This window comes from Engystomops pustulosus, chromosome 7 (assembly GCF_040894005.1).
Source record: "Engystomops pustulosus chromosome 7, aEngPut4.maternal, whole genome shotgun sequence".
In the NCBI taxonomy this organism is placed as follows: Eukaryota; Metazoa; Chordata; class Amphibia; order Anura; family Leptodactylidae; genus Engystomops; species Engystomops pustulosus.
This window is the reverse complement of record NC_092417.1, coordinates 77481959-77507621: the sequence shown is the minus strand read 5'-3', so window position 1 is coordinate 77507621 and position 25663 is coordinate 77481959. Positions and strand designations below refer to the sequence as shown.

The window sequence follows — 25663 nt, the reverse complement described above, 5'->3', positions numbered from 1 at the left end:
TTTCTGCTTTTCTGACAGATATTTTAAAATTAACATTTCCCAAATGTCTGCTTTATATCGGCATGACTTTTAATGTATCCGCTCTCTTTTTGAGGTTGTTAAGAGGTACAGAATTTTGGGTGCAATTTTTCTCATTTTTATGAAAATCTTTTCAGCTTTAAGTGGCTTTGAGAGGCCTAAATAGCAATAAAACCCCTTAAATTATGCCATTTTAGAACCTTTGAGAAGTGTGTTAACCCTTTAGATGTTTCACATGTGTTAAAACAAGCTTTTTTTTTTTTTTAGACAATGTATTCATTTCGGCCAAAAATTAAACAGTCACAAAGTATTGAACAGCGAAAAACTCCACAAAGTTTGATACCCAATTTCTCCCGAGTATGAGGATGCCCCATATGTGGTGGTGACTGCTGTGTGGGCACACGGCCGGGCATAGAACGGAAGGTGCAATATTCAGAACAGATCTGCATGGTCACATTTTACAGGCTATAACATTTTTATTTTGTTTGTAATTTGGACATATGGGGGATTATATTTTGTGTGGATGAGATCCACTTTTCAGGTACATAATTTTCAGGGGGTGCAATAGTTAATAATCAGATTTTATTAACTCTTTCTTTGTGGTGGTTAAGAAAAAAATCATTCATTCTTGTTTATGGTTTTTAGCATTTTTTTTTTTCCGGATGTTCACCGTAGAATAAAAATAAAGTGTTCTCTTTATTCTCTGGGTCATCCCGAATACAGCGATAACCATAAAAAGCCATATAAATGGGGTAACTTGTTTTGCAGAATATAGAACTCATTTTGTGAGAAATTTGCTTGTTTTTGCACAATGGGCATAACATTTATATTTTTTTAACAAACCATGGGACCATGACTAAGTCGTAAGACAAAATGCGTAGGTCTACTCAATTCTGTCCGTTTGCTGCTGACATGTTAATATGGATTTTAAAGTAATGAAATAAAGAAAACCACATTTTTATGCATCCTCCGTGACTGTGATGTCTTGGATGTTGGTTTGCTATTTTGTGGAAGGCTCACACGCTATATCTGTGCACCGGGAGGACTGCAAAGAGAACCATAAGGCCCCCTTTCACACTTGCGTTTTTCACGTGCGTGTTTGATGTGCAGAACGTGCATTGCAATCTGACCCATTGTAATCTACAAGCTTTTTCAGACTTGCATTTTTTTTCATGCACACACGTTTTTTTTTTACGTTTGTTTAAATCTCAGCATGCTCTACTCTTGCAAGTCACGCACATGAAAAACACACCATACAAGACCCCTTCCACAGTCGCAAGTGTGATGCGATGTCAGTTCAGTTCTGTAGCGTTCGAGCCGTGCAATCCAAGCAACACGCGTTGCGAGTGTGATGCGAGTTCATCGCATCACACTCGCGAGTGTGGAAGGGGCTCAAATCTTCGGAGATGCATCAAAAACGCATTGCACTCAGCAGGCTGACAGCTGCACTGTTAGATCATGCACAGTGCACAATCCTAACAGGCTGCTACTAAAAGCAGCCCCAGGGTCCTTATTGGACCTCTGGGTTTCCATGGCTATGATCGGTCCAGATGGGCGCGCCAGTGCACTATAGACGCGCTGGTCACTATGACTGTGGCGTCTATACGGTTAAACAGACGGGATCGCGATAGTCGCTCCCGCGCTGATCACATGGGCTCAGCATCTGAGTCCGGGCGATCGCCATGACGTGACTCTACATACGGGTTCCCCAGGAGCCTCCGTCTGGACAGGAAGCTCCTGCCCGTCACTGTATAGTTCTCGTTGCGGCGGGAAACTGCCGCTCGAGCACCATTACTGGAGTGATGTGGCCGGAAGACAACCCTGGCGCACATCACTCCATGAACTAGGATGCGCGACCCCTTCCTGCCCGGACGCGGCAAGAAAATAGAAGACGCATGGCAGGAGACTTAGGTGAGTACAGGGTTTTTATTTTTTATTAAAAAGGGCAGCAAAAAAATTGTGGCGGCCGGGGGCCAATAGTTAGTTATGAGCGGCAGTATAGGAAATAATTAATGGCGGGGGGCAGCATAGGAAATAATTAATGGCGGGGGGCAGCATAGGAAATAATTAATGGCGGGGGGCAGCATAGGAAATAATTAATGGTGGGGGGCAGCATACTTTTTTATTTTTACTATTTTTTTTCAGAGCCCCTGAGGTACTTCAACCCTAGGTTGTCTGATTAATTCTACCATATACTGCCATACTACAGTGCTGCCATCTTTTTGAAACTGGCAGCAGCTCTGCCAGCGGTGATAGACGGGTTAACACCCGCAACCGGTGCTGCAAGTTTGCTTCGGCACTCAGGTCCGCTGGAGTTCACCTTCTTCCTGGTGCATGTAAGTGCATTGTCTTGCGACACAATTTGAAAGTTAAATCCCGCGCTTAGTCCGAAGCAATCGGATCGTCCGACAGCAACGCTCCCCGATTTCTATCGCATGGAAGCCAGCACAGCTGCGCCAAAATCCGATCACTTGCGACACAATCTCAGAGCAGACACCTGTTAAATACCTGTCAATGCCAGGCGATCCCCGAAAAATGTTCAAAGTCTGACAAAAGTGCAACGCGCAAAGAATCTGCCTGCAGAACCTTCCTACAACGATATATGAATTTGCCCTCCTCCTTTCAACTGCATTGGTGTCCTTGAAAGGCTGAAGGATTGAAACTTGTCAATGAACAATGAGAAATACATTACTGCTTAAATTGCTGCGCTGGCACTTTGCAATAAATAAGTGGCTTTGTGTTGAAGTTTGGGCACTGAGGCTCTAAAAGGTTCTCCATCACTGCCCTATATGTTTCACCACTTCGGTAAATCCCTGCTTCCTTTCCCAGCCATACAGACCGCATTGTGTCATTTCCATAGGGGTTAATTGGATGTATGTATTAGGTCTGAAATAAACAAATCCTACATCTGAAATATCAAAGACAAACCTGCATCACACAAGCTTCAGCCCTGATCCCAGCCTCGCAACAAGAGCCGTCACCTCCTAGAGCCCCCCGGGTGTGGACGGCCATTGGACGAACACTGATAGACGGCTGGGGATCGGGTAAAAGCAGGTTATAAAATATAGGGATGCGGCGGGGTTATGGAGAGTTTTCACGTGGGCGGGATCTTCTTTTATAACGGTTACGTTATTTCATGAGGCGGGGCTACACGCGCCGAATCACGTGCTTATTCTCCATGGTAACGACGAAAGCATCATCAGAAAACATGGCGGAGACGGACGGAGAAAGTGTGAGGACCGAATCCCAGGCCGGGGAGGATCTGTATCTTTCCGAGCTGAGCTCAGAGCAGCTGCTGGCCCTTATCCAGGAAACTAGGTACTTCCATGCCGCCGTGTAACGTCATATACATATACACTATCCATATGATGCACTGTCCTCTATGTATACCACCACTGTCTCCCCATATAACAACTTATATAACAACCTAACGCCCGAGGTCTGGGCGCCTGTACCCAAAACGCCCTGTGTATTTGTGTAGCTGCTGCAGTATAACATCCTTTATAGCGCTGAGTGCACCCACAGAGGATCCAGTGCACCCCTCATAGCGTCTGGTCTTCCCTAAATACTGTCTATTGCACCCCTCATAGCGTCTGGTCTTCCCTAAATACTGTCTATTGCACCCCTCATTGCGTCTGGTCTTCCCTAAATACTGTCTATTGCACCCCTCATAGCGTCTGGTCTTCCCTATATACCGTCTATTGCACCCCTCATAGCGTCTGGTCTTCCCTAAATACCGTCTGTTGCACCCCTCATAGCTTCTGGTCTTCCCTAAATACCGTCTATTGCACCCCTCATTGCGTCTGGTCTTCCCTAAATACTGTCTATTGCACCCCTCATAGCGTCTGGTCTTCCCTATATATCGTCTATTGCACCCCTCAGAGCGTCTGGTCTTCCCTAAATACCGTCTATTTCACCCCTCATAGCTTCTGGTCTTCCCTAAATACCGTCTGTTGCACCCCTCATAGCTTCTGGTCTTCCCTAAATACTGTCTATTGCACCCCTCATAGCTTCTGGTCTTCCCTAAATACTGTCTATTGCACCCCTCTTAGGGTCTGGTTTTCCCTAAATACCGTCTATTGCACCCCTCATAGCTTCTGGTCTTCCCTAAATACCGTCTATCGCACCCCTCATATCGTCTGGTCTTCCCCAGAGACTGTCTAGCCTTCTGCACAGAGTGTCTAGTCCTCCCCACAAAGTGTCCAGTGCACCCCACATTGCATTTAGTCTTCCTAACTGTACCTTATGTGAGGTGCACTAGACACTCTATCGTCCTTATAGAGTGCACCCACATGGCCTCAAGCCTTCCACACAGAGCTTCTGGTTGAGTCAGTGTTCTCTTCATTATGTCAAGTGTTTTCCCAATAGCAACAGTGTTCTCCTTATTGCCTCTAGTGCACATTTGTTCCTCACATATCCTTCTGTATCCCATATTGCACCATAACACCACTTTTCTACAGAATGTCCCAGTGCTTACTTATTGGAAACCCAATTTTCAGTTATCCTCTCCCTCTTTTGCAGTCATGTCTTCTCCACACTCAAAGCTGAGACTGAAATGTTTGAAAAGTTCTACAAACGACTAGATCCAAAGGAGTTTACCCCAGTGGCCCACTCAGACACTGCGGCTTCTCCACTGGACTTTACCCAGGTATAGCATTTACCCATCTGGGGCGTAACTTGAGGGGTGCAGAGGTTGCGGTCGCACACTGGCCGAGGTTTATGGGGCCCTTATGTTGTCACTTACCCGTATGAGAAAGACTATTACTATAAACCCCACATTATAGTCAGGGCCTGGCAGATACTTTGCCCATCAGCTTCTAGTTAAGCCACTGTTACCCACTATGCACAGTGTCTAATGATAAACATATCCAGTATAACTATGTGTAGAGGCCAGCTCACCCTTCTCTATCCTCTGGATATGATGCTTCTGTGTGGCCCTGGTCATAGAAGCATACATATTGCTTGAAGGCCATGTGAACTTGCTTCAGTGTAAACCCTTACATTCCTCTCTTGTGCAGATGCGTAGTCGTCGGCGCTCAAAGTCACGAAGTACCATCTCAGAGCGTCTACTTACCCTGAGTGTGCATCAAAAAATTGAGTTGGTGCTGCGGGAACTGGACGAATCCAGGGAGGAGGCACAGAGAGATGCTGAAAATACAGAGCGAGTCCTTCAGAGTCACAAGGTAAGTGAGGTGACACAACAAAGTTTTAAAACACACCTCAGCCACCGCAGAGCCTTCTAAGATACACCTCACATGCCGCAGAACCTCATAAGACACACCTCAGCTGCCGCAGAGCCTCATAATATATAAAGTAATGTGGAAAAAAGTATAAGCACGTATGGGTGCGCTAAGAAGACAATCCAGATAAACAAAAAATTGTGTCTAGGAAACAAATTTTAATTTATAAAAAACAAATGCACAATCATTAAAAGCGATAAAAAAGTAAATGGTAAAAATCTGAATAAAAAGTCCTATTAATGCGTTTCGGGTAATGATCATTATATTTATTTGTCCATATTTTGAAAAGGGTCATAGTACCCGAAACACGTTAATAGAACTTTTTATTCAGATTTTTACCATTTACTTTGTGATCGCTTTTAATGATTGTGCATTTGTTTTTAAAAAAATAAAATTGGTTTCCTAGACACAATTTTTGGTTTCTCTGGATTGTCTTCTTAGCGCACCCATACGTGCTCATAGTTTTTTCCATATTACTTTATATACTATTTACCGGCGTCCTCTGTTGATGACCGGTTTATCTTGAGCCTTGGGAGCTGCTTCTTGTACATCCTAGGAACTAGTGTCATTATATGGGATCTGAGTAATTGAACATTGGAGCGGATCCCAGATTGGACCCCAGGTTGGGCTGTTTATGCATTTGCTTCAGGAAAAAACAATGTGAGCACATGTTATGTGACACATAATGAACTTCCAGACGATATCACCCGAGGCGCCGTCCTCTGCCTTTTTTTCTTTCTTCTCGGCAGAGCCTCATAAGACACATCTCAGCTGCACACCTCGCCCCCTTCTAAATGTTATGATTCTTCTGTCTATTCATACAGGCCACAATGGAAGAGTCAGAGATCCGCAGCTCCGAAATTAAAAAGGCTAAGTATGAATTTGAGCGGGACATCGGCAGAGCTGCTGTGAGAAGCAAAAAGGGTGAAGGGATAAACCCAGAAAAGGTTCTCCGATACATGGAAGAAAAGATGCTGGCTAGAGTAAGTTCCTATAATATATATACACTCACCAGCCACTTTATTAGGTACACCATGCTAGTAACGGGTTGGACCCTCTTTTGCCTTCAGAACTGCCTCAATTCTTCGTGGCATAGATTCAACAAGGTGCTGGAATTTGCAGAGATTTTGGTCCATATTGACATGATGGCATCACACAGTTGCCGCAGATTTGTCGGCTGCACATCCATGATGCGAATCTCCCGTTCCACCACATCCCAAAGATGCTCTATTGGATTGAGATCTGGTGACTGTGGAGGCCATTTGAGTACAGTGACCTCATTGTCATGTTCAAGAAACCAGTCTGAGATGATTCCAGCTTTATGACATGGCGCATTATCCTGCTGAAAGTAGCCATCAGATGTTGGGTACATTGTGGTCATAAAGGGATGGACATGGTCAGCAACAATACTCAGGTAGGCTGTGGCGTTGCAACGATGCTCAATTGGTACCAAGGGGCCCAAAGAGTGCCAAGAAAATATTCCCCACACCATGACACCACCACCACCAGCCTGAACCGTTGATACAAGGCAGGATGGATCCATGCTTTCATGTTGTTGACGCCAAATTCTGACCCTACCATCCGAATGTCGCAGCAGAAATCAGACTCATCAGACCAGGCAACGTTTTTCCAATCTTCGACTGTCCAATTTCGATGAGCTTGTTCAAATTGTAGCCTCAGTTTCCTGTTCTTAGCTGATAGGAGTGGCACCCGGTGTGGTCTTCTGCTGCTGTAGCCTCAAAGTTCGACGTACTGTGCGTTCAGAGATGCTCTTCTGCCTACCTTGGTTGTAACGGGTGGCGATTTGAGTCACTGTTGCCTTTCTATCAGCTCGAACCAGTCTGCCCATTCTCCTCTGACCTCTGGCATCAACAAGGCATTTCCGCCCACAGAACTGCCGCTCACTGGATGTTTTTTCTTTTTCAGACCATTCTCTGTAAACCCTAGAGATGGTTGTGAGTGAAAATCCCAGTAGATCAGCAGTTTCTGAAATACTCAGACCAGCCCTTCTGGCACCAACAACCATGCCACGTTCAAAGGCACTCAAATCACCTTTCTTCCCCATACTGATGCTCGGTTTGAACTGCAGGAGATTGTCTTGACCATGTCTACATGCCTAAATGCACTGAGTTGCCGCCATGTGATTGGCTGATTAGAAATTAAGTGTTAACGAGGTGTACCTTTTTTCAGCTTCCCAGTACAGGGTATGGAATATTAAATAGCATCACTAGGACCTACAATTTGTTATGCAGAAAACAGACCTTTATACAGCTCTGTATGTGGAATAAAAAATTTATTTATTTTTGAAAGGGGGGAGTGAAAAGTGGAAATGCGAAAATGAAAATGGGGTGTGTCCTTAAGGGGTTAATCCCTGACCACCCAACTTTTTGGACAAAGAAAGAGGGACACAAGATACTGTGAAATGTTTTAAGCCAGACCCTTTCCTATGGCCATCCCACTAAATTGTATAATGCCCCCTGTGGACCCATAACACCTCCTTATTTGGCCCACCAACATATGATGCCCTTCCTTCCTGTAATATTTGGCCCTCACATATAATGCCTTCCTTTTCTGTTTGCCGCTCTCAGATATCCCATTTATTGATGTACCACCCCCTCGGCTCTGTTTATTTAGAAAAAAATAGATACTCAGCTTTCCTCATTCCCACACAGCCGTCCTGCTTGGCTCTTTGCTATTTCTGTGCGCATTCTGTTACACAGCATCGGCAGGGGCTCAATGATGATAAAGGGAGCTGGTATCCTTCAGACACAGATAGATTTGAGGCCTTAGGCTTACCTCTCGCTGCCCAGGACAGTGGGCCAGACTCTGAAATCTCAGACTATTCCAACAGATCCAAGACGGTGGGGTACTTTGGAGGTTGGGTGTTAGTCTGATGATCTGGGGAAGAGCGTTCCAAAGAATTGGTCCTGCTCTGGAGAAATCAATAAATCATAACTTAATTTTTTTGCAGTCCTGCTGCCACTAACAACACAGACAAAGATATTATTAAACTGCTCTCCAGCTTCAATTCCTAAAACTGTACAAAGCAATGAAAACTGCTGGCAGATTCCTTTTAAAGCATCTTTAAAATATCATAAGTGAATCAGTGACACATTAGATAATGTTTCAAAAATTGCTGAACATGTAAATTCTGGCTATGTTTCCAGATATATGATTTATTTTCTTTTGGAGGTTCTGGAAAGCTTGGGGACCTTACCTACTAATTTACAGGACTGACAGATTTTCAGCTAAATGCAAGTTATTAGGTGGAAATGTGAAGGCACACATTACATAGAAAAGAAATTGTTGAGTAGGGCAAATATAGAAATAATATATCTCATATAATATTAATCCAACTCTCTCTTGGCCAGGACAGTCTGGTGGATAAGCTCCGCTTAAAGAATGCAGCATTAAAAATTCAGAAGAAGAAGTTACAGATGCAGCTGAAGCAGGTATCCCACTATGATTTTTCACATGTCTGGCAGATTTTCTGATATCTCATGTACCAAAAAACATGATTTCATAGGTATAATGGCTGCAGACGGACTGTGCATCGTGCTGATATTCACCCCGCTTTATTTACATCTTCCTTTTAAAAAAATGAATAACCAGAAATGTAATTAGAACTATAAAACCTAAGATATCAACAATGTAAAAAAGTAATTCACTCCAACATGTGAACACTAATGGCTCAACTTTTTAGCACACTATAAGCAGCAAATGACTTGCAAAAATTGCTGCCTAGTTTCTTGCTTTCCTCTGCAGCATGCTGTGGTTAGTATTCCCGCTGCAGTATCTGACTTGGGATATTTTCTGCTATGTATTCTAGAGCTGACTGATAATTTACAGATTCATGGTTCCTTCACTAAGATGCAGCTGGTTAAGTCCTGAAGCAGCAGTTAATACTCTAACCCTAATATTTTATTGCAATTGACTGTTGTATAATGATTCCGAGTATAAGCCAAGTTTTTCAGCACAGTGCAGTGAAAAAAGGAAAAGGCATAAGTGGTTATAAACCACTTCTTCCTTTTACCTAGGTCCGCTGCTGTGTCTGACTGACGGAGACCTGGTCCTGGTCTCAATTAGTGTGGGACCAGGAGAAACTGCAGCAACATCAAAAGACCCACGTCTGGTGACGTTTTACGCCAGTGGGCAGTCTGGATGGAAGTCATATTAAAGGTCTGAAACAATAAATAATTCATAGCCCAGGGCAGACAGCGTTATATCCACACTACCTAGGGGGGCTATAATCACTTGTTTGTTAACATTTTTATAATAACTTTCATAGAAGGAGGAGATGGGTGAAGTACTGAATGAAGTGGATTTCCAGCAGTTAAAAATAGAAAATGCGCAATTTCTGGAACGAATTGATGAGCGAAACCAGGATCTTCTACAGCTTAAACTAACTACCGGTGACACTCTTCAAGTACTTAACTGCTACAAGGTGATGGCGGGAAACAACCCTGGAGAAGCATGTATATATGGAGGGATATTTGCTTTGGAGGTGCCTAGACTGTATATAATGGAAAGCTTGGACTATAGCTCTAAATGGGTTAAGGCTGAAAAATGGCAGCTTAGAAGAAGAAGGATGGGTTAAAACTGTTTAGCTTCATAGTCACACATATGACTTTAGATTGACTTATTCCATTGTCTTTACAGAAAAGGCTGCAAAACACCATGGTGGAGTCCACTCATCTGGCCAGGGAGATTTCAGTGCGTAATGATATATTGCAAAGAATTGAACTGGAAACAGAACAAGTGGAGCAGGTAATATAGATACTGCTGGAGGAGGAATGGCTTCCAATGTTGTAGGGTTTCCATTTGCACACAGTTCTGGGATCCGAAAGCTGATGTTACTTTTTCAGGAAAGGGCAAAGGCTGAAAGTATTAACAAAAAGTTAAGGAAACAGTTGAGTGACTATCGAGTCCCAGACGTTTTGGAGTATGTGCAGGAGAAGATGGAGCAGGAGGAACTGGAGAAAAATGTTCGAACCTGGGAGAGGAAGGTGGAGATTGTTGAGGTAAATGTACAATATATATGGACAATCAATAGTAAATGATGATTTACTGAGACTTAAACATATGTACATGTCTCCGTCTGACCGCACAGCTTTCTCTGAAGACTCAGCGCAGAAATTGGGAGCAGATGAAGGCAGCCAGTCTAATGCAGGAATATGGACAGCTGCATTAAGATCGATGACAGAGAAGAACAGCTTTGGGATAACAGCTGCACCAGGTTTATGGGCATTATGCATGGTCCTACTGTACTGATTTAGATTTTTATTAAAGCTGTTTCTTTTTAACCTCTTAATGACTTTTGCTTTTTTTCTCAGTTTTTTTTTTTGCTCTCCACCTTCAAAAATCCATAAATTCTGTATTTTTCCTTGTACAGAGATGTGTGTGGACATGTTTTCTGTTTAAAAAAATTGAACTTTCCAGTGATGGTATCTAATATTCCATGCCGTGTACTGAGCAGCAGGGAAAAAAATTCAAAATGGGTTGAAATTGGCAAAAAAACATGTTTACACCACTTTCTTGTAGGCCCTGTATTTATGCCTTTCACTTTCCATTCCACCTCCACTTTATTCCCTGGGTTAGTATGATCACAGTGATACCAAATTTATATAAGTTTTAATATGTTTTAAAAATTAAATCCTACAGTATGAAAAAAAAGTACTTAAATTTGCTATCTTCTGGCACGCAAAAAAGTTTGTGAGCCATCTCCGTTCAACTTCCCACGACGCACACCGTACTATTAATCCACAAATGTGATATCACTGCTCCCATAACAACCTGAATAATAAAAAGTAAACTGTGCAAGGAATACAAAAAAAACTCCATGAATTTGATAGCCAAGAGTCTGGTAAACACTGCTGTTCTCAGAAGGTCATGGACAGGTATATGATATTAGATTGGCTTTAACAGCCTAACCCCTCCACAAAGGCATAAAATCATAATGAGCGTTATTGGTAGAGAAAAGGTTAAATTGGTCTTCTGAAAAACTGCACAGGGACTTGTAGGTTGGTCACTTTACATCAAGCCTTGTGTGTGTGGGGGCAGCATATTACGTAATTTACCAAACTACATCTCTACAAAGTTCTGTTACAATTTATTGAAATGTAAAGCTCCCTGGTTCAGAAATGGCTTTTACCTCATCTGCTACCATACCATTCCATAAAAAGATAGGAGATCTCACTGTGATAAAGTGTATAATACTGTTGTACCACATTTTCCAGTTCGACTTTTGGGGTATGTTTTCAATCTGACTGTGGTGGAGTAATAGGGTCTGTTTTATTCTCCTGCAGCTTGCCAAAAAAACGAATATCTTTCCACTGGAAAAACTCTATACCTCCCACATTGCAGGAATTTATGGATAGGTTATTGGAGATAAATTATCAAGCCCAGATTCTCAGGCTATAGTTAGAGACAAATTAATCCCTAAAATTAAAAAATTTTATGAACTACCATTAGCAAGCATTGCCCCTATTCTTACATTGTCCCTCTACATGCCTGTAAACTTAAACTATCAGGTCCTAAAGCTGTATGTAAATGACCTGAGCGGGCTCCAATGAATCATTATCATATTCAGCAGTCCAGCTTATTCATGAGTGGGAGGCAGTCTGTCTGTATAATGATGTGACACTCCTGGTGCAGGCTCCTCTATGTGCTTCTTGGTGCTGGCGGCCATTCCCCTGCAGCCTGTGTGTATGAGATACTCCTATACACCTGACAGCCTGTATAATGATGTGACACTCCTGGTGCTGGCGCTCCCTGCAGCTTGTGCGTGTGAGATACTCTTATACACATAACTGACAGCCTGTATAATGATGTGACATTGCTGCTGCTGTCTCCGCAATGTGCTTCCTGGTGCTGGCGCTCCCTGCAGCCTGTGTGTGTGTGAGATACTCCTATACGCAGGGCCAGACTGGGGGGCCTAGGGCCCACCAGTGAAACTGGTTCTGAGGGCCCACCTACTGAAAATTGATATATTGAATGTCCAATTTTAGGCCTCGTACATATGGACACAATAATACAATACAACTACATTGTCCACTGCACTATAGCAGTTAGTATTTTTAAAGAATATATTTAAAGAATTGTTCCATGGAAGAAACTATTTACCATATTGGGGAAAATTTTGCATCGGGCAAACTGCATACCCACAAACTGTGTTAATATTACATATATCACCATGATGAAAGGAGTCCAATCTTTTTTTCCTGGATTCATGGAGTGACATGGACATGTCCTCCTAGCCTAAGGTTGCGGTCACACGTGGCGTTTAATGCATGCGTTGCAACAGCTGAAGAGAGACTTGCCTAATTAAATTGATGTTAACATTGTGTTTACAAAGTACAACTGTTAACATGATGTTAACACACATACAAATTGTATGAACATATGTATTTGTTAACTTAGTGTTAACACATTAGTTAGTGGTTGCTTTTTGTAAACGCAAATGTTAACAAATTTAATTAGGTAAATGTCTCTGCAGCTGTTGCAGTGCATTTTGAAAGTCATGCGTTAAATGTCATGTGTGACCACACCAGGAAGTTGGGGACCAGGACTTAAAGCAGTAATTTTCCAGTGGCTGGGGGGCCCATATTCAACCTTAGCACCGTAAAAGTGGAATTCTGACTTTTTCCCCCCTTTCCCCTTTTGTGGGAGTGGGGTTCAGACACAGATTTAGGCTTCCCACATGCTACATATATAGGTCTGAGGCTGCAAACAGAGGTCCCGTGGACCATTGTCTCAGGCTTGTTTGTCATCGGCATGTGAGTACACAGTAATAGACAGCCAGAACCGCAAACAAGGGTATGGACCCGCTCTGTATTTTACAGCCCGGGCAGTCTGGTCATACACCGGGCTGTGGTATTCATAGCCTTGTGAATTTGCTGTGTGCTGCCTGCTGATACAACGCTAGTGCATGTCCCTATTTCATGAGTCCTAAACATTGTAGGCCTTGGTCCATTTCCCATAACGACATCAGATAATTGGCAAATATCTTTCAGTTAAAAGCTGCGTTCACATACAATGTTTACAATGGGCCACAATGACTAAGGGCCTTGTGCAAGTTTTTCTTTAATAAAAAGTTGTACAGTCCCCAAAATGGTAACATTGATACCACTACCACGTGCTGCAAAAAGTAACAACTACTTACAATGAATTATGAAAAAGTTATTAGCATCAGAAGATGACGAAACAAAGAAAAATCTTTTGTACCAAAGGTTTTAAATTTTTCAGTTATTTCAAAACCCAATAAAACCTAAATATAGTTGAGATCTTTGTTAACGTAGCAACACAAAAAATTAAGGGGAGGTGTAATTTGGAGTGCACAGTGAAAAGTGGTGCCAATTTGTTTTTCTGTCAATTGTACTGCATTAGGAATGTTTTCTGCTTCTCCGTACACGGTACGGAATATTAAATGTCGTCTAGGAAATTAGATTTTTGTTATGCAGAAAAAAATCCTCATAGACATAAAAAAAAAAAAAAAAAATTATGGATTTTCAAAGAGGAGGAGTTCAAAATGGAAACATTAACCCCTAGGCGCACCAGGACGTTATAGTACGTCCCGGTGGCTAGATGCTTAGCGCACCAGGACACACTATAACGTCCTGCCTCTGGCACAGGCTCACGAACGGAGTCGGCACCAGAAGCAGCGGCTGTCAGCTGTCAATCACAGCTGACACCGCACTGTAACACCCGAGATCTCCGATCGTGGGTGTTAACCCCTTACACGCCACGGTCAAGCATGACTGCGGCGTGTAAGGATGTTTCTGCAATGGATCGGATCCCCCGTGCCACTTACAGGGGATCCGATCCACTTCTAGGCAGCATCGAGGACTGCCCCGGAGCTGCCCGATGTCCGAGGCAGTCAGACCCTTTCCGGGTCTGACTATAAACTGTCTGAGCATGCGCCTGCATGCTCAAACAGTTTACACTGCTCTACAATAAAATAGTATTGTAGAGCAGTGTATTGAACTTGAACCAGTGATCATGTAAAAACACTTAACACTACACATTAGAATAAATAAAAAATAAATACATAAAAATATAAGCCCCTAAAATGTCACTTTCCCATAAAAACACTTAATAAAGTATAAAAAACACAAAAACACAAAAAAACCCTGCATATTTGATATTGCCGCGTCCGTAACAATCTGTATAATAAAAAAGAATCGTTACTGGACCCGTATGGTAAATGCCGGAGAAAAAAAACGCTAAAAACTTTAAAAAAAAAAAAAGATAATTTTTAATTAATACCCTATAAAAATGCTCTAAAAAGTGATTTAAAAAAATGTTATGCACTCTAAAATAAGCCCACTAAAAATAACTGTTCTCGCAAAAAACAAGCCCCTAACCAAATTTTCTCAGCCTTAAAATATAAAAGTTATGCATATGAAAAGATGGTGATGCTAAAATGAGCAAGATTTCCTCCAAATAAGTTTTTATTCAGTACAATAAAATAAAATACAGTACAATAAAATACACAAACCCCCCACATATTTGGTATCGTCCGTAACAATCTGCATAATAAAACAGAATCGTTATTAGATCCGCAAAAAAGTGAACCCCGTAAAAAAAAATAAAAACATTTTAAATTAATTTAAAATTAATTTTTAATTAATACCCAATAAAAAATGCTCTAAAAAGTGATTTAAAAGATGTTATGCACTCTAAAATAAGACTACTAAAAAGAACAATCCTTCTCGCAAAAAATAAGCCCTTAAACAGATTTGTGAGGGCGAAAAATAAAAAAACATTTTTGCCAAATTACTTTTTATTCAGTAAAAATGGGGAAAAAAAAAGAAAAATCTATATAAATTAGGTATTTTCGTAATCGTGGCGACCCATAGAATAAAAATAATATACTATTTTTATGGTATGGTTAACGGGCAAAAAAAAAAAAACATAACAATTTTCCTAAAAATTGATGATTTTCATTTCCTCCACCATCAAAAAGTTAATAAAATCTCACCAATTAGCTATAGATGCCCCAAAATTCCGTACCAGAAAAGTGCATCTCATGTGGCAAAAGACATAAGCCCCTATAGGTCCACATTAAAAAAAAGAAAAAATATTATAGCCTGTACAATGTGACATAGCAAATCTGATCTGGATGGCACCTTTTTTCATTTAATCCATTGTAAATGTTTAATTTTCCACCCAAAATGAGTGTATTGTGAAAAAATATTGGAATTTGCAGACTGCAATGTGGGTGCTTCAACGGTAAAAGTAAATCTATATTAATACAAAATGCATTCCTTCGAAAACCCACAACATTCAACAGCTCATTCAACTGCTGGGAGTTGTAGTCCTTCAGCTTACTGCAATTTTGTATTAATGTAGATTTACTTATCAGGGTGTACAGAATGCAGAGATGTAAAGAGATTTATGTGAATGTATTGCACTTTTACCTATTTTTCTCTTCAGGAATGTGTCATTTAAAGGGAACCTACCACCACGATTCTACCTATAAAGGTAGAACAGGTGTTAGGTGGATGTATGGGACGTGAGGATAGCCCTTTTTAGAGCTAATCCTCACATCCCCACTATCTTTTAGAAAACTTTATTACCTTAATATGTAAAAAGTACCCTAGGGAGTCTGAAAAATAAAACAAAAAGTAAAAAAAAAAAAAAATTATAATAAAAAAACCTAAAAACTCAAATCACCTTAGTTCCCTAGAACTGATATAAATATAAATAAACAGTAAAAATCATAAACACATTAGGTATTACCGCGTCTGAAAATGCCCGATCAAAATATAATGCTGGTTTTTCACTGAGCTTAACCCCGTAACGGAAAATCGCGTTGAAAATGGCACTTTTTTGCCATTTAAAAAATAATTAAAATTTCTATAAAAAGTGATCAAAAGGTCGTACAGTCCTAAAAATGATATCATTGTAAACATCAAAATTCGTAAAAAACGACACCTCCCAAAGCTCCGTACACCAAAGCATAAAAAAGACGGCAAAATCCCCCCCCAAATTTTTGTACAGGAGGTTTTAATGTTTTTAAATGTATGAAAACATTATAAAACCTATACAAATTTGGTATCCCCGACCGAATGAATAAAGTACACAAGTCATTTGGGACACACAGTGAAATCCGTAAAATCCAAGCCCACAAGAATACGGCACAAATGTGTGTTTTTTTAACAATTTCACTGCATTTGGAATTTTTTTCCCCGCTTCCCAGTACATGGCATGCAATATTAAATACCACCATTTTGAAGTGTAATTTGTTAGGCAGAAGATAAGCCATCACACAGCTCTGTACATGGAAAAATAAAAAAGTTATAGATTTTTGAAGGTGGGGGGTAAAAAATGAAAACGAAAAAGGGCTGCGGCGAGAATGGGTTAATGAAAATTCCACAGCAGGGCCCTCATGACAAAAAAAAAAAAAAAAAAAAAAAAACTATACTCACCTTTGGCTTGTTCTTCTACCTGACCATCGGCTCCTACTTCTCCTTCCGACCAAGGAGCATCACTACTATGCGGCCCTGTGACACATTTCTTATCTGTGCGACACAAACACTATATGACTTCACACGGCTGTGACATCGTAGTGATGTGCTCAGCTGGCGGAGGTGAGAAAGGGAGTATAGATTTTTTTTTTTTAAGGCTACATTCACACAATGTATGCCCACTGTACCGTAGTATGGCGGGCATACATTGGCGGTGGGGGCATGTCCTATCTTTCTTCCGGCTACGGAATGGTACCACACTGTACCGTTCCCGTACGGCGCAGTGCGCCCATTGCCGTGTATGTGGCATGTATATACGTCCCCCATACGTTCACGTGAATGTAGCCTAAGACTGATGGCAGATCTTCATATAGGGCCCAGGTATGAAGATCTGCCATTGCTCCTCCTGATCCTGTACATTAGATCTGCAGGCCAGACAAAGCATCGGGGCCAGGGGGAGGCATGTGAGGAGGTTTTGTTAAAAAAAACTTTGATATGACTTGATGAACACGTCATGTGCAGGTAGCCTCGGGCCACATTCATGCGTTATGTCATTTTTGTGGGGATTTTGGCGCATTCCAGAGGCTTGAATCGTGATCACATGTTGAGGTTACACTGTGTTTTAGCAAATGCAGTAGAAACGCAATGTAACCTTAGTATGTGATCAAGGCTGAAGCTTTTAGGCCGTTGACACATGTGGCGTTTTTGCTGCGATTTCGCACGCAATGAAAACGCACCTCAAAAACGCAGGGGAAAAAATGCCAAGTTAAGACACTTTATACAAAAAAACATTGAAAAAGCCAATATGAGGCATTTTTCAAGGATGCAAAAACGCAAGAGAAATAAACGTAACAAAAACGCATCGGCACCGGCCTTAAAATGGATCAAAAACATGGCAAAAAACCGCGACGCAACGTGTGAACGCGACCTTATGGGAAAAATAGTTGCAATTACTGGTCGTGCGCCAGGAATGTTGCCTTTTCCTGGCTGTGGACGCGTGAAAAATGTGTCCCTTGTTTTATCCTGCTGCGCCGCAAGTGTGTGTACGATAGGCCTCCAACTCCATTGTCATGACAGCGGAGTAGGCGGGAGCAGGTGCCGGTTTGAGTATATGACGGGGCGGAGTCGTGACGTCAGCGACAGGCTTAAGACAGAAGGCGGGAAATAGAAGCTGATAGAGTTGTCGGAAGTGACAGAGTTGGGAGAGCGATGTGGGACTCGTACTTGCCTGTGGAGGCTAGCCTGGGCCGGGAGGAGAACTTCCTGTCACTGGATGATCTGCTAATGTCTCAGGAGAAGCTGCCATGCCGCGTAGAGAGCGGTTTCCCGCGCCTCGGTTTCCTGGAGAAAGGGGCAGACAGCGACCACATCCCTGAGGTGACCCCCTTCAAATATCACAAAGCATCCACACACATCACTGGGGTATAACCTGCAGAGTACATGTATAGTAGCCTGACCACACACATCACTGGGGTATAACCTGCAGAGTACATGTATAGTAGCCTGACCACACATATCACTGGGGTATAACCTGCAGAATATATGTATAGTACCCTGACCACGCACATCTCTGGGGTATAACCTGCAGAGTACATGTATAGTAGCCTGACCACACACATCACTGGGGTATAACCTGCAGAATATCCGTATAGTAGCCTGACCACACACATCACTGGGGTATAACCTGCAGAATATCCGTATAGTAGCCTGACCACACACATCACTGGGGTATAACCTGCAGAATATCCGTATAGTAGCCTGACCACACACATCACTGGGGTATAACCTGCAGAATATCCGTATAGTAGCCTGACCACACACATCACTGGGGTATAACCTGCAGAATATCCGTATAGTAGCCTGACCACACACATCACTGGGGTATAACCTGCAGAATATCCGTATAGTAGCCTGACCACACACATCACTGGGGTATAACCTGCAGAATATCCGTATAGTAGCCTGACCACACACATCACTGGGGTATAACCTGCAGAATATCCGTATAGTAGCCTGACCACACACATCACTGGGGTATAACCTGCAGAATATCCGTATAGTAGCCTGACCACACACATCACTGGGGTATAACCTGCAGAATATCCGTATAGTAGCCTGACCACACACATCACTGGGGTATAACCTGCAGAATATCCGTATAGTAGCCTGACCACACACATCACTGGGGTATAACCTGCAGAATATCCGTATAGTAGCCTGACCACACACATCACTGGGGTATAACCTGCAGAATATCCGTATAGTAGCCTGACCACACACATCACTGGGGTATAACCTGCAGAATATCCGTATAGTAGCCTGACCACACACATCACTGGGGTATAACCTGCAGAATATCCGTATAGTAGCCTGACCACACACATCACTGGGGTATAACCTGCAGAATATCCGTATAGTAGCCTGACCACACACATCACTGGGGTATAACCTGCAGAATATCCGTATAGTAGCCTGACCACACACATCACTGGGGTATAACCTGCAGAATATCCGTATAGTAGCCTGACCACACACATCACTGGGGTATAACCTGCAGAATATCCGTATAGTAGCCTGACCACACACATCACTGGGGTATAACCTGCAGAATATCCGTATAGTAGCCTGACCACACACATCACTGGGGTATAACCTGCAGAATATCCGTATAGTAGCCTGACCACACACATCACTGGGGTATAACCTGCAGAATATCCGTATAGTAGCCTGACCACACACATCACTGGGGTATAACCTGCAGAATATCCGTATAGTAGCCTGACCACACACATCACTGGGGTATAACCTGCAGAATATCCGTATAGTAGCCTGACCACACACATCACTGGGGTATAACCTGCAGAATATCCGTATAGTAGCCTGACCACACACATCACTGGTGTATAACCTGCAGAATATATGTATAGTAGCCTGACCACACACATCTCTGGGGTATAACCTGGAGAATATCTGTATAGTAGCCTGACCGTGCACATCACTGGGGTATAACCTATACCATATACTACTCATAGATCCAGGCACCATGATTATGGTAACCTAAACACCATGATAGTCTGGTCAAAATAAACTTTTATGGTTTTGCACCAGAAGGGTTTTTGGTCTCCATGCGATTGGGAGAAACTCCTGCCTACTACGGCTGAATTTCTTTTCTAAAAGCAATTCAAATGCAGCATGTGAACGCAACCTTACAGTTTATGCTCTTCTGTAGAAGTGCATATTTACTGCTGAAGCTGTTGTGAACACCCACAGTGGCAAAAAGAAGTTTTAATGGAGATAAGAGTACATAAAATGTGTACAGTGCTTACTGGCTTCCGATATTTGTTCCAATGATATGTTGTTGTTTTTTTTTTTTCCGGCCCCAGTACACCAGCTTCATAAGTATATGGCTATTTTTATTGATGACAATGTTTACATGATCACCGTCTGTCCGTTACCTCAACCTGTCAGTTCCTACAATTCAGCAGCTGCATGCGTTTTTCTTTTTTTTGCCCCCAAAAGTGTCTGAATCTGGAGTGGTAGTTAAAGACATGGAACCCAGAATACCCACTAAAAGGGACCTAAATATATCAACCTGAATAAAGAGTTCTCCTGACCCCCACCCTTACAAACCCATGTCCACACAGGCTTCTATATTACAATCCACAAAGTGTACAGATGACCAAAGGCCTCATGCACACATTGCTGATTGTCATGTAGAAAATCTGCATCAAATGTGTCACTTCTATGTTATTTGGTGTTCGTATTTACATGCGTTTCTGCATGAATTTTATTTTTACCTGTTTTCGCCTGATCTGATGTCATTTCATTCAGAAAGCTGGTTCATAGTGTGGGTTTGATGCAGATTTTCACATGCCCATAGACTTAAATTTGCAAGCACACACAAGAAAAGTGCCTTAAACGGTATTTTCAGCATAAAGCAGCAATATCTGAGCTGTAAAAATAAAACGTATAATTGTTTACATTTCTTTTTCCAAATCAGATTCCCTTATGTGAGTACTACTGTATTAAACGTTGAGGTGATTCCTTCATTTGTGGTTGACTTGAAAGGCCTATAATCTTTCCTCTGAGTTCCAGCTTGCACCATTTGTGTGGCTGGGTTCTGCTTCTGTAACTGCTCTAATACCACATCTATTCCCCAATCAGGGCACTAAGATGGAGCTACCTCTATGGCTGGTGAAGGGTCTATATGACAATAAACGGCGAATTGTTTCTGTGGAGCTTCCAAAGATCTACAGAGAAGGCTGGCGCACTGTATTTAGCGCAGATGCCAATGTGGTGGACCTGCACAAGATGGGACCCCATTACTATGGTTTTGGCTTCCAGCTGCTCAATTTTGAGAGTCCTGAGAATACAGAGATTGCAAAGACCATTTTGCAGGTAAACTGCTGGGGTTACCTGGGGATAAGAACAGATGTATTGTGCTGGATAAGGTGTGCACAAGCTGTTGTTAGATAAATGGTAACACCATGTTGTCACAAACATTGCAGAAACTCTTATGTCCTTTATATTGGGTTGGGGCCCATTCACACAAACGTTTGCCCACATGGCTACGGGTGGGCCGACACACGCCGGGCATGCCCACGGCACGGTGAGGACACATTGTGCTCACTGTGCCAGGCCCGAGCACCATAGACTATGGGGGCGCGTATATGCAGCCATATATATGTGTCCCCCCACCCACCCCCCATATGTTTGTGTGCATGGGGCCCTAAATCCTGCTTGTAGACATTTTTTTTGGAGCAGGACATCATTGGGATTTACACAGAAGAATTAACAATGGGCTGCTATTGTGCAAGAAAAAAAGACCCACTGCTTCTCCTAAAACAATAACTGTTAATACTATGTGTAAGCTGTATAAAGTCTTTCTACAGTGGAATAAATAGTACATTGACCTAAAATGCAACCTAAATAAGTTAAAGGCCTTAACTTATTACAAGGTTAATATATACATATATACTGCACTGAACCATGTCTTTCTTAACACGTTTGTGTGAGGGTTTTTTTTTTTCCTCTAGAGGTGGTAAAGGCACTCGTACCAAAACCTGTGTAGGATGGATACTTTTTTTTATGGTGCATTAATTTACTATTTAACTAAGTTTTTTATGTTTTGATGTTGCTGCCAGTGAGATTAATATGGTATTAACTTATTGTACATTGTCACTTTTTCCTCAGACATTTATTGGCCGTTTTCGCCGTATCATGGACTCCTCCCAGAATGCATACAATGAGGATACTTCTGCGCTGGTGGCACGGCTGGATGAACTTGAGAGAGGTTTATTCCAGGCTGGGCAGAAAGGCTTAAATGCTTTTCAGAGCTGGGAACGAGGGACTGCAGCTCAGATCACAGCATCCAACCTGGTGCAGAGTTATAGGAAAAGAAAATTTAACGAGACTGATACTTGATCACTTCTCATCACTATTGTGACCATGTGTGATGTCTGAGTGCCCAGGCCCATGTAATCGCCATTGTCATGGTTTTAAATCATGACTACAGTAGATGGGATTTTCAGCACGGGGATCTGACAGACTGATGTTAGCTGGGTTTGTGTTTATGAGCTTCAGGATTGATCTGCCTTCCTGGAAGCCTCTACACTTGGCTCTATTTATAGCAGAATTGATTTCCTTCTGAATTTTTCATACAGTGCCTAAACCTTGCATTAAAATGCTCTGTAAAAACTGATATATGCCATGAGCTTCTGTGTCCCTCTATTACTATAGAAACGGGGTATTTCTAGCACTCTCACCAGTGTATCTTGAGCAGGCCTATTGCTGCGGGAAAGGAACAGACTGTTCTTAAGGAAATTAGCCAGATTTATGGCAGTGAGTATTTTGCCTTTTGCATCCACATATCTACTGGATTTTTCTACAGGAGTAAGAGTCACATGGTATTGATAAGGTGTGCTTTAATTCTTGCTCTTCACTTTTTGATTTTCCGTTTCTACCCATATACAAAAAAAACTAACCTTTTTATTTTTCATTTCCAGAGCTTTAAGGGCCTGTTTTCTGCAGGATAAATTGTGCTTCCTAATGGCATCATTCAGTAGTTGGTGCAATGTCCTATGAAGTGGGTTTTCTTTTACAGCATTCGATGTGTGGTCCAATTGATGCATTCCCTGTATAATCATCAAATGATTTTCCTATCTTAACTGTGTTTGGAATTGCTGTGGCTCAAAATGCCTGATATATAAAAACAATTTTCCAAGACTGATGTCCAAAAATTTGAATTTCCAGGTTGACTAAAGGATTGTATACTCTCCCAAATAGTATTGATGAAAATGTCATCTGACCCTGCAAAAATGTATTGCTGTTGTGACGGCTGACTGTAAGTACCTTGGCTTCCAGTGCATGTCGCAGTGAGGCACTATGTATTGGAACATCATCAACATCTGCAAAGAGTTTGTATGTTCTCTCCGTGTTTGTGTTGGTTTCCTCCCACACTCCAAAACATACTGGTAGGTTGATTAGATTTTGAGCCCCATTGGGGACTGATTTGGAAAGCTCTGTGAAGCGCTGCATAATCTGTGTGCGCTATATAAATAAAGGAATTATTATATTCTTAAAAGGCATTAATTCCCCAGAGTATTTAGAAGAAAGTACCCTTTCAATGCAGAAGCTACAATACCTTGAGATGATTCTCATAAAATAGATGTGTATATAAAAAGAGTTCCTTGCAAGTCATCACTTCCATTTGATGACTTAGTCTCTCAAACACCTTATGAAAAAGACATGAGAATCCTTCACTGTTGCCTTTAAGCCAAATGGTCGGCCACTTGTGTTCAGTACTTTAATAGCTAGATCAACTGAAACCATGTGTACAAAACCAGGACTCTAGAGAAGAGTTGGCTACTCCTATCTCTATCATTTGGGTGCAGCATTCCTTGTAGATGCCCATAATGATGAGATTATGCTGACTGCCAGGTCTGTAGCATTGTCCAACTCTGCTAGGAGAACCCTCTGGCTGAAAGAATTGGTCAAGCGATGTTGGATCACAAACATTGTATGGTATCCCCTGTGAGAGAAATCTGCTTTTTGGACCATTTCTACTTGAAAGGGCTAAAAAAGGCTTTCCTCACATTTCTAATCTATTTGGAAACCCTTCCAGTGCTTTCCTTTTAAGACACAGCGAGTATGTATGTTGTATGTTTTTATTTTTATCTGGCATGTGTCACTTTATATGGTTATAACTCTTGAATTTTTTTTTAAATTCTTCTATGATGCTAGACTGCTTAGAAATAGTCTCTATTAGTTTTTTTTTTTCCTGAAATGTCTGGGTCCCATTTGCAGTGAGACGGAAGGATCTGCATGTAACCTTGCTTCTGTAGTAGATATGTGTTTTATGATTTTTACCCATTTACTAATCATATTTAGAGGGTTTTTTTTTTTGCGTTCATAGTGAGGGTTGTATTTATTTAATTATAAGGTTAGACACGTTGAAACTAGCTTTATGGGGATGTGTTATGATTTTTTTAAACACATGTCATTTAATGTTTTAATGAGGATTTTGGCCATTTTTATTGCAGCGTTAATTTTTTGCACCATGGTATATGAAAAAGTGATCATCTGAATGCTTGTTCATAATACCCTGCAATACAGACTGGATCTTACAGGCACTGCCTGCAAACAGCCCTGGGGTCCTGATCAGACCTCAGGGCTTCCAAGGAAACAATGGGTGCCCCTCCACCAAGGGTGGTGTGGGGGAGAGACCCCACAGCTGACACTCTGTGTCTTCTGATGCTGGCCCAGCACCAGTTGAAGGGTTCAGGAGGGACTTCTGGTTCTGGCAAAGATGTGAGGAGGCACCTCAGAGAGCTCCCTCTCGCTGACCCCAGATAATCCGCATAAAATCCTATCTGGGGGACTAATTCAGCTCACCCGCCCAGACCATCACAGCAACAGGTCAGCACTGGGAAATCCCCGGCCAGCGAAGTCCTTGGGCAACAACGCCTATGTTGTGGATCGCACCATAGCTTGGTAGCTAACATGTACATCAGTAGGGGGAGAAGAACAACTGAGGTCACCAGAGGCACAGGCCAAAAAGCTGAGCCACGAGGAAGGAGAAACAGCAGGCCAGGCGGAAGATACAACCCCAAAAGAAGATGCATGGCGATGCGATGGAGACTCCCATTTGCTTACAGTAGTGAGTACCACTGTACAGAGAAACTGGGCAAACACATGCAGCATCAACGCTCCTATTCCCAACAATCTCTACAGAACCACAGCTTGTGAGCACCTCGGCTCAGCAAATACACCAAACGCTTAACAAAACCCTAAAACTGAGTGACACTGCACCATCCAGCTATTTGGAAAAACAGATTAACCATACCCCTAAAAGGGGATCCGGAGGCCATCCACCCTCTCCACTGCTCATAGAGTGGATCCCGAATCTCATCGAGCGTTACATGCTACACAGTGGCCAAAAGACAAAGCCAGGAACTGTTGCACAAAGAGCAATTACCTCCTCGCCTGAACCAGTGGGGATGTCTTCTCAATGACCCCAGACAACCGGGCCATGGAAACGAGCCTGCCCTGGCAAAACTGACACAAAAGTTCTTTGGAATTCTCAATACAAGCCAGATAATGGAGGCAGAGGATTTTTCATTCTGTCAGTCATTCTGGAAGTTAAAAGGTTGTCGGAAAAGATAGATGACATTGAAAACCGGTCAAGAAGAAATCACCTGGGCATAGGACCCCCATAATCTGTACACTTGGGAGACCTGCTAGTGTTTTGCGAACTTGATCTACTGAAAGCCCCAGATGACATTTCTATTCTTCTCCAGCCCAGAACGACACCTAGAACAGGTACTAAATCACATAGTGCAATACGGGGTCTTTGCAGGCTTCACCAATAATGTTGCAAAAAGCGAAATTGTAGACTTCTCGTGATACATTGTACTTCATGTTAGTTATAAAATTTAA

The 25663-nt window shown here is 42.1% G+C and overlaps 2 protein-coding genes across 2 annotated transcripts; both read left to right on the top strand.

Moving 5' to 3' along the window:
* The first annotated feature begins 3180 nt into the window (after nucleotides 1-3180).
* Nucleotides 3181-10522, top strand: CFAP263 (cilia and flagella associated protein 263). Its single transcript, XM_072116962.1, has 9 exons — nucleotides 3181-3336; nucleotides 4540-4666; nucleotides 5037-5201; nucleotides 6083-6241; nucleotides 8630-8710; nucleotides 9547-9702; nucleotides 9918-10025; nucleotides 10124-10279; nucleotides 10369-10522. Exons 1-9 carry the CDS (start codon nucleotides 3197-3199, stop codon nucleotides 10447-10449), a joined length of 1173 nt encoding a protein of 390 aa, XP_071973063.1. The 5' UTR covers nucleotides 3181-3196; the 3' UTR covers nucleotides 10450-10522.
* A 7355-nt stretch (nucleotides 10523-17877) lies between these two features.
* On the top strand, nucleotides 17878-22425 carry GINS3 (GINS complex subunit 3). The gene is made up of 3 exons (XM_072116953.1): nucleotides 17878-18103; nucleotides 20891-21124; nucleotides 21920-22425. Exons 1-3 carry the CDS (start codon nucleotides 17936-17938, stop codon nucleotides 22148-22150), a joined length of 633 nt encoding a protein of 210 aa, XP_071973054.1. The 5' UTR covers nucleotides 17878-17935; the 3' UTR covers nucleotides 22151-22425.
* The last annotated feature ends 3238 nt before the right edge of the window (nucleotides 22426-25663 follow it).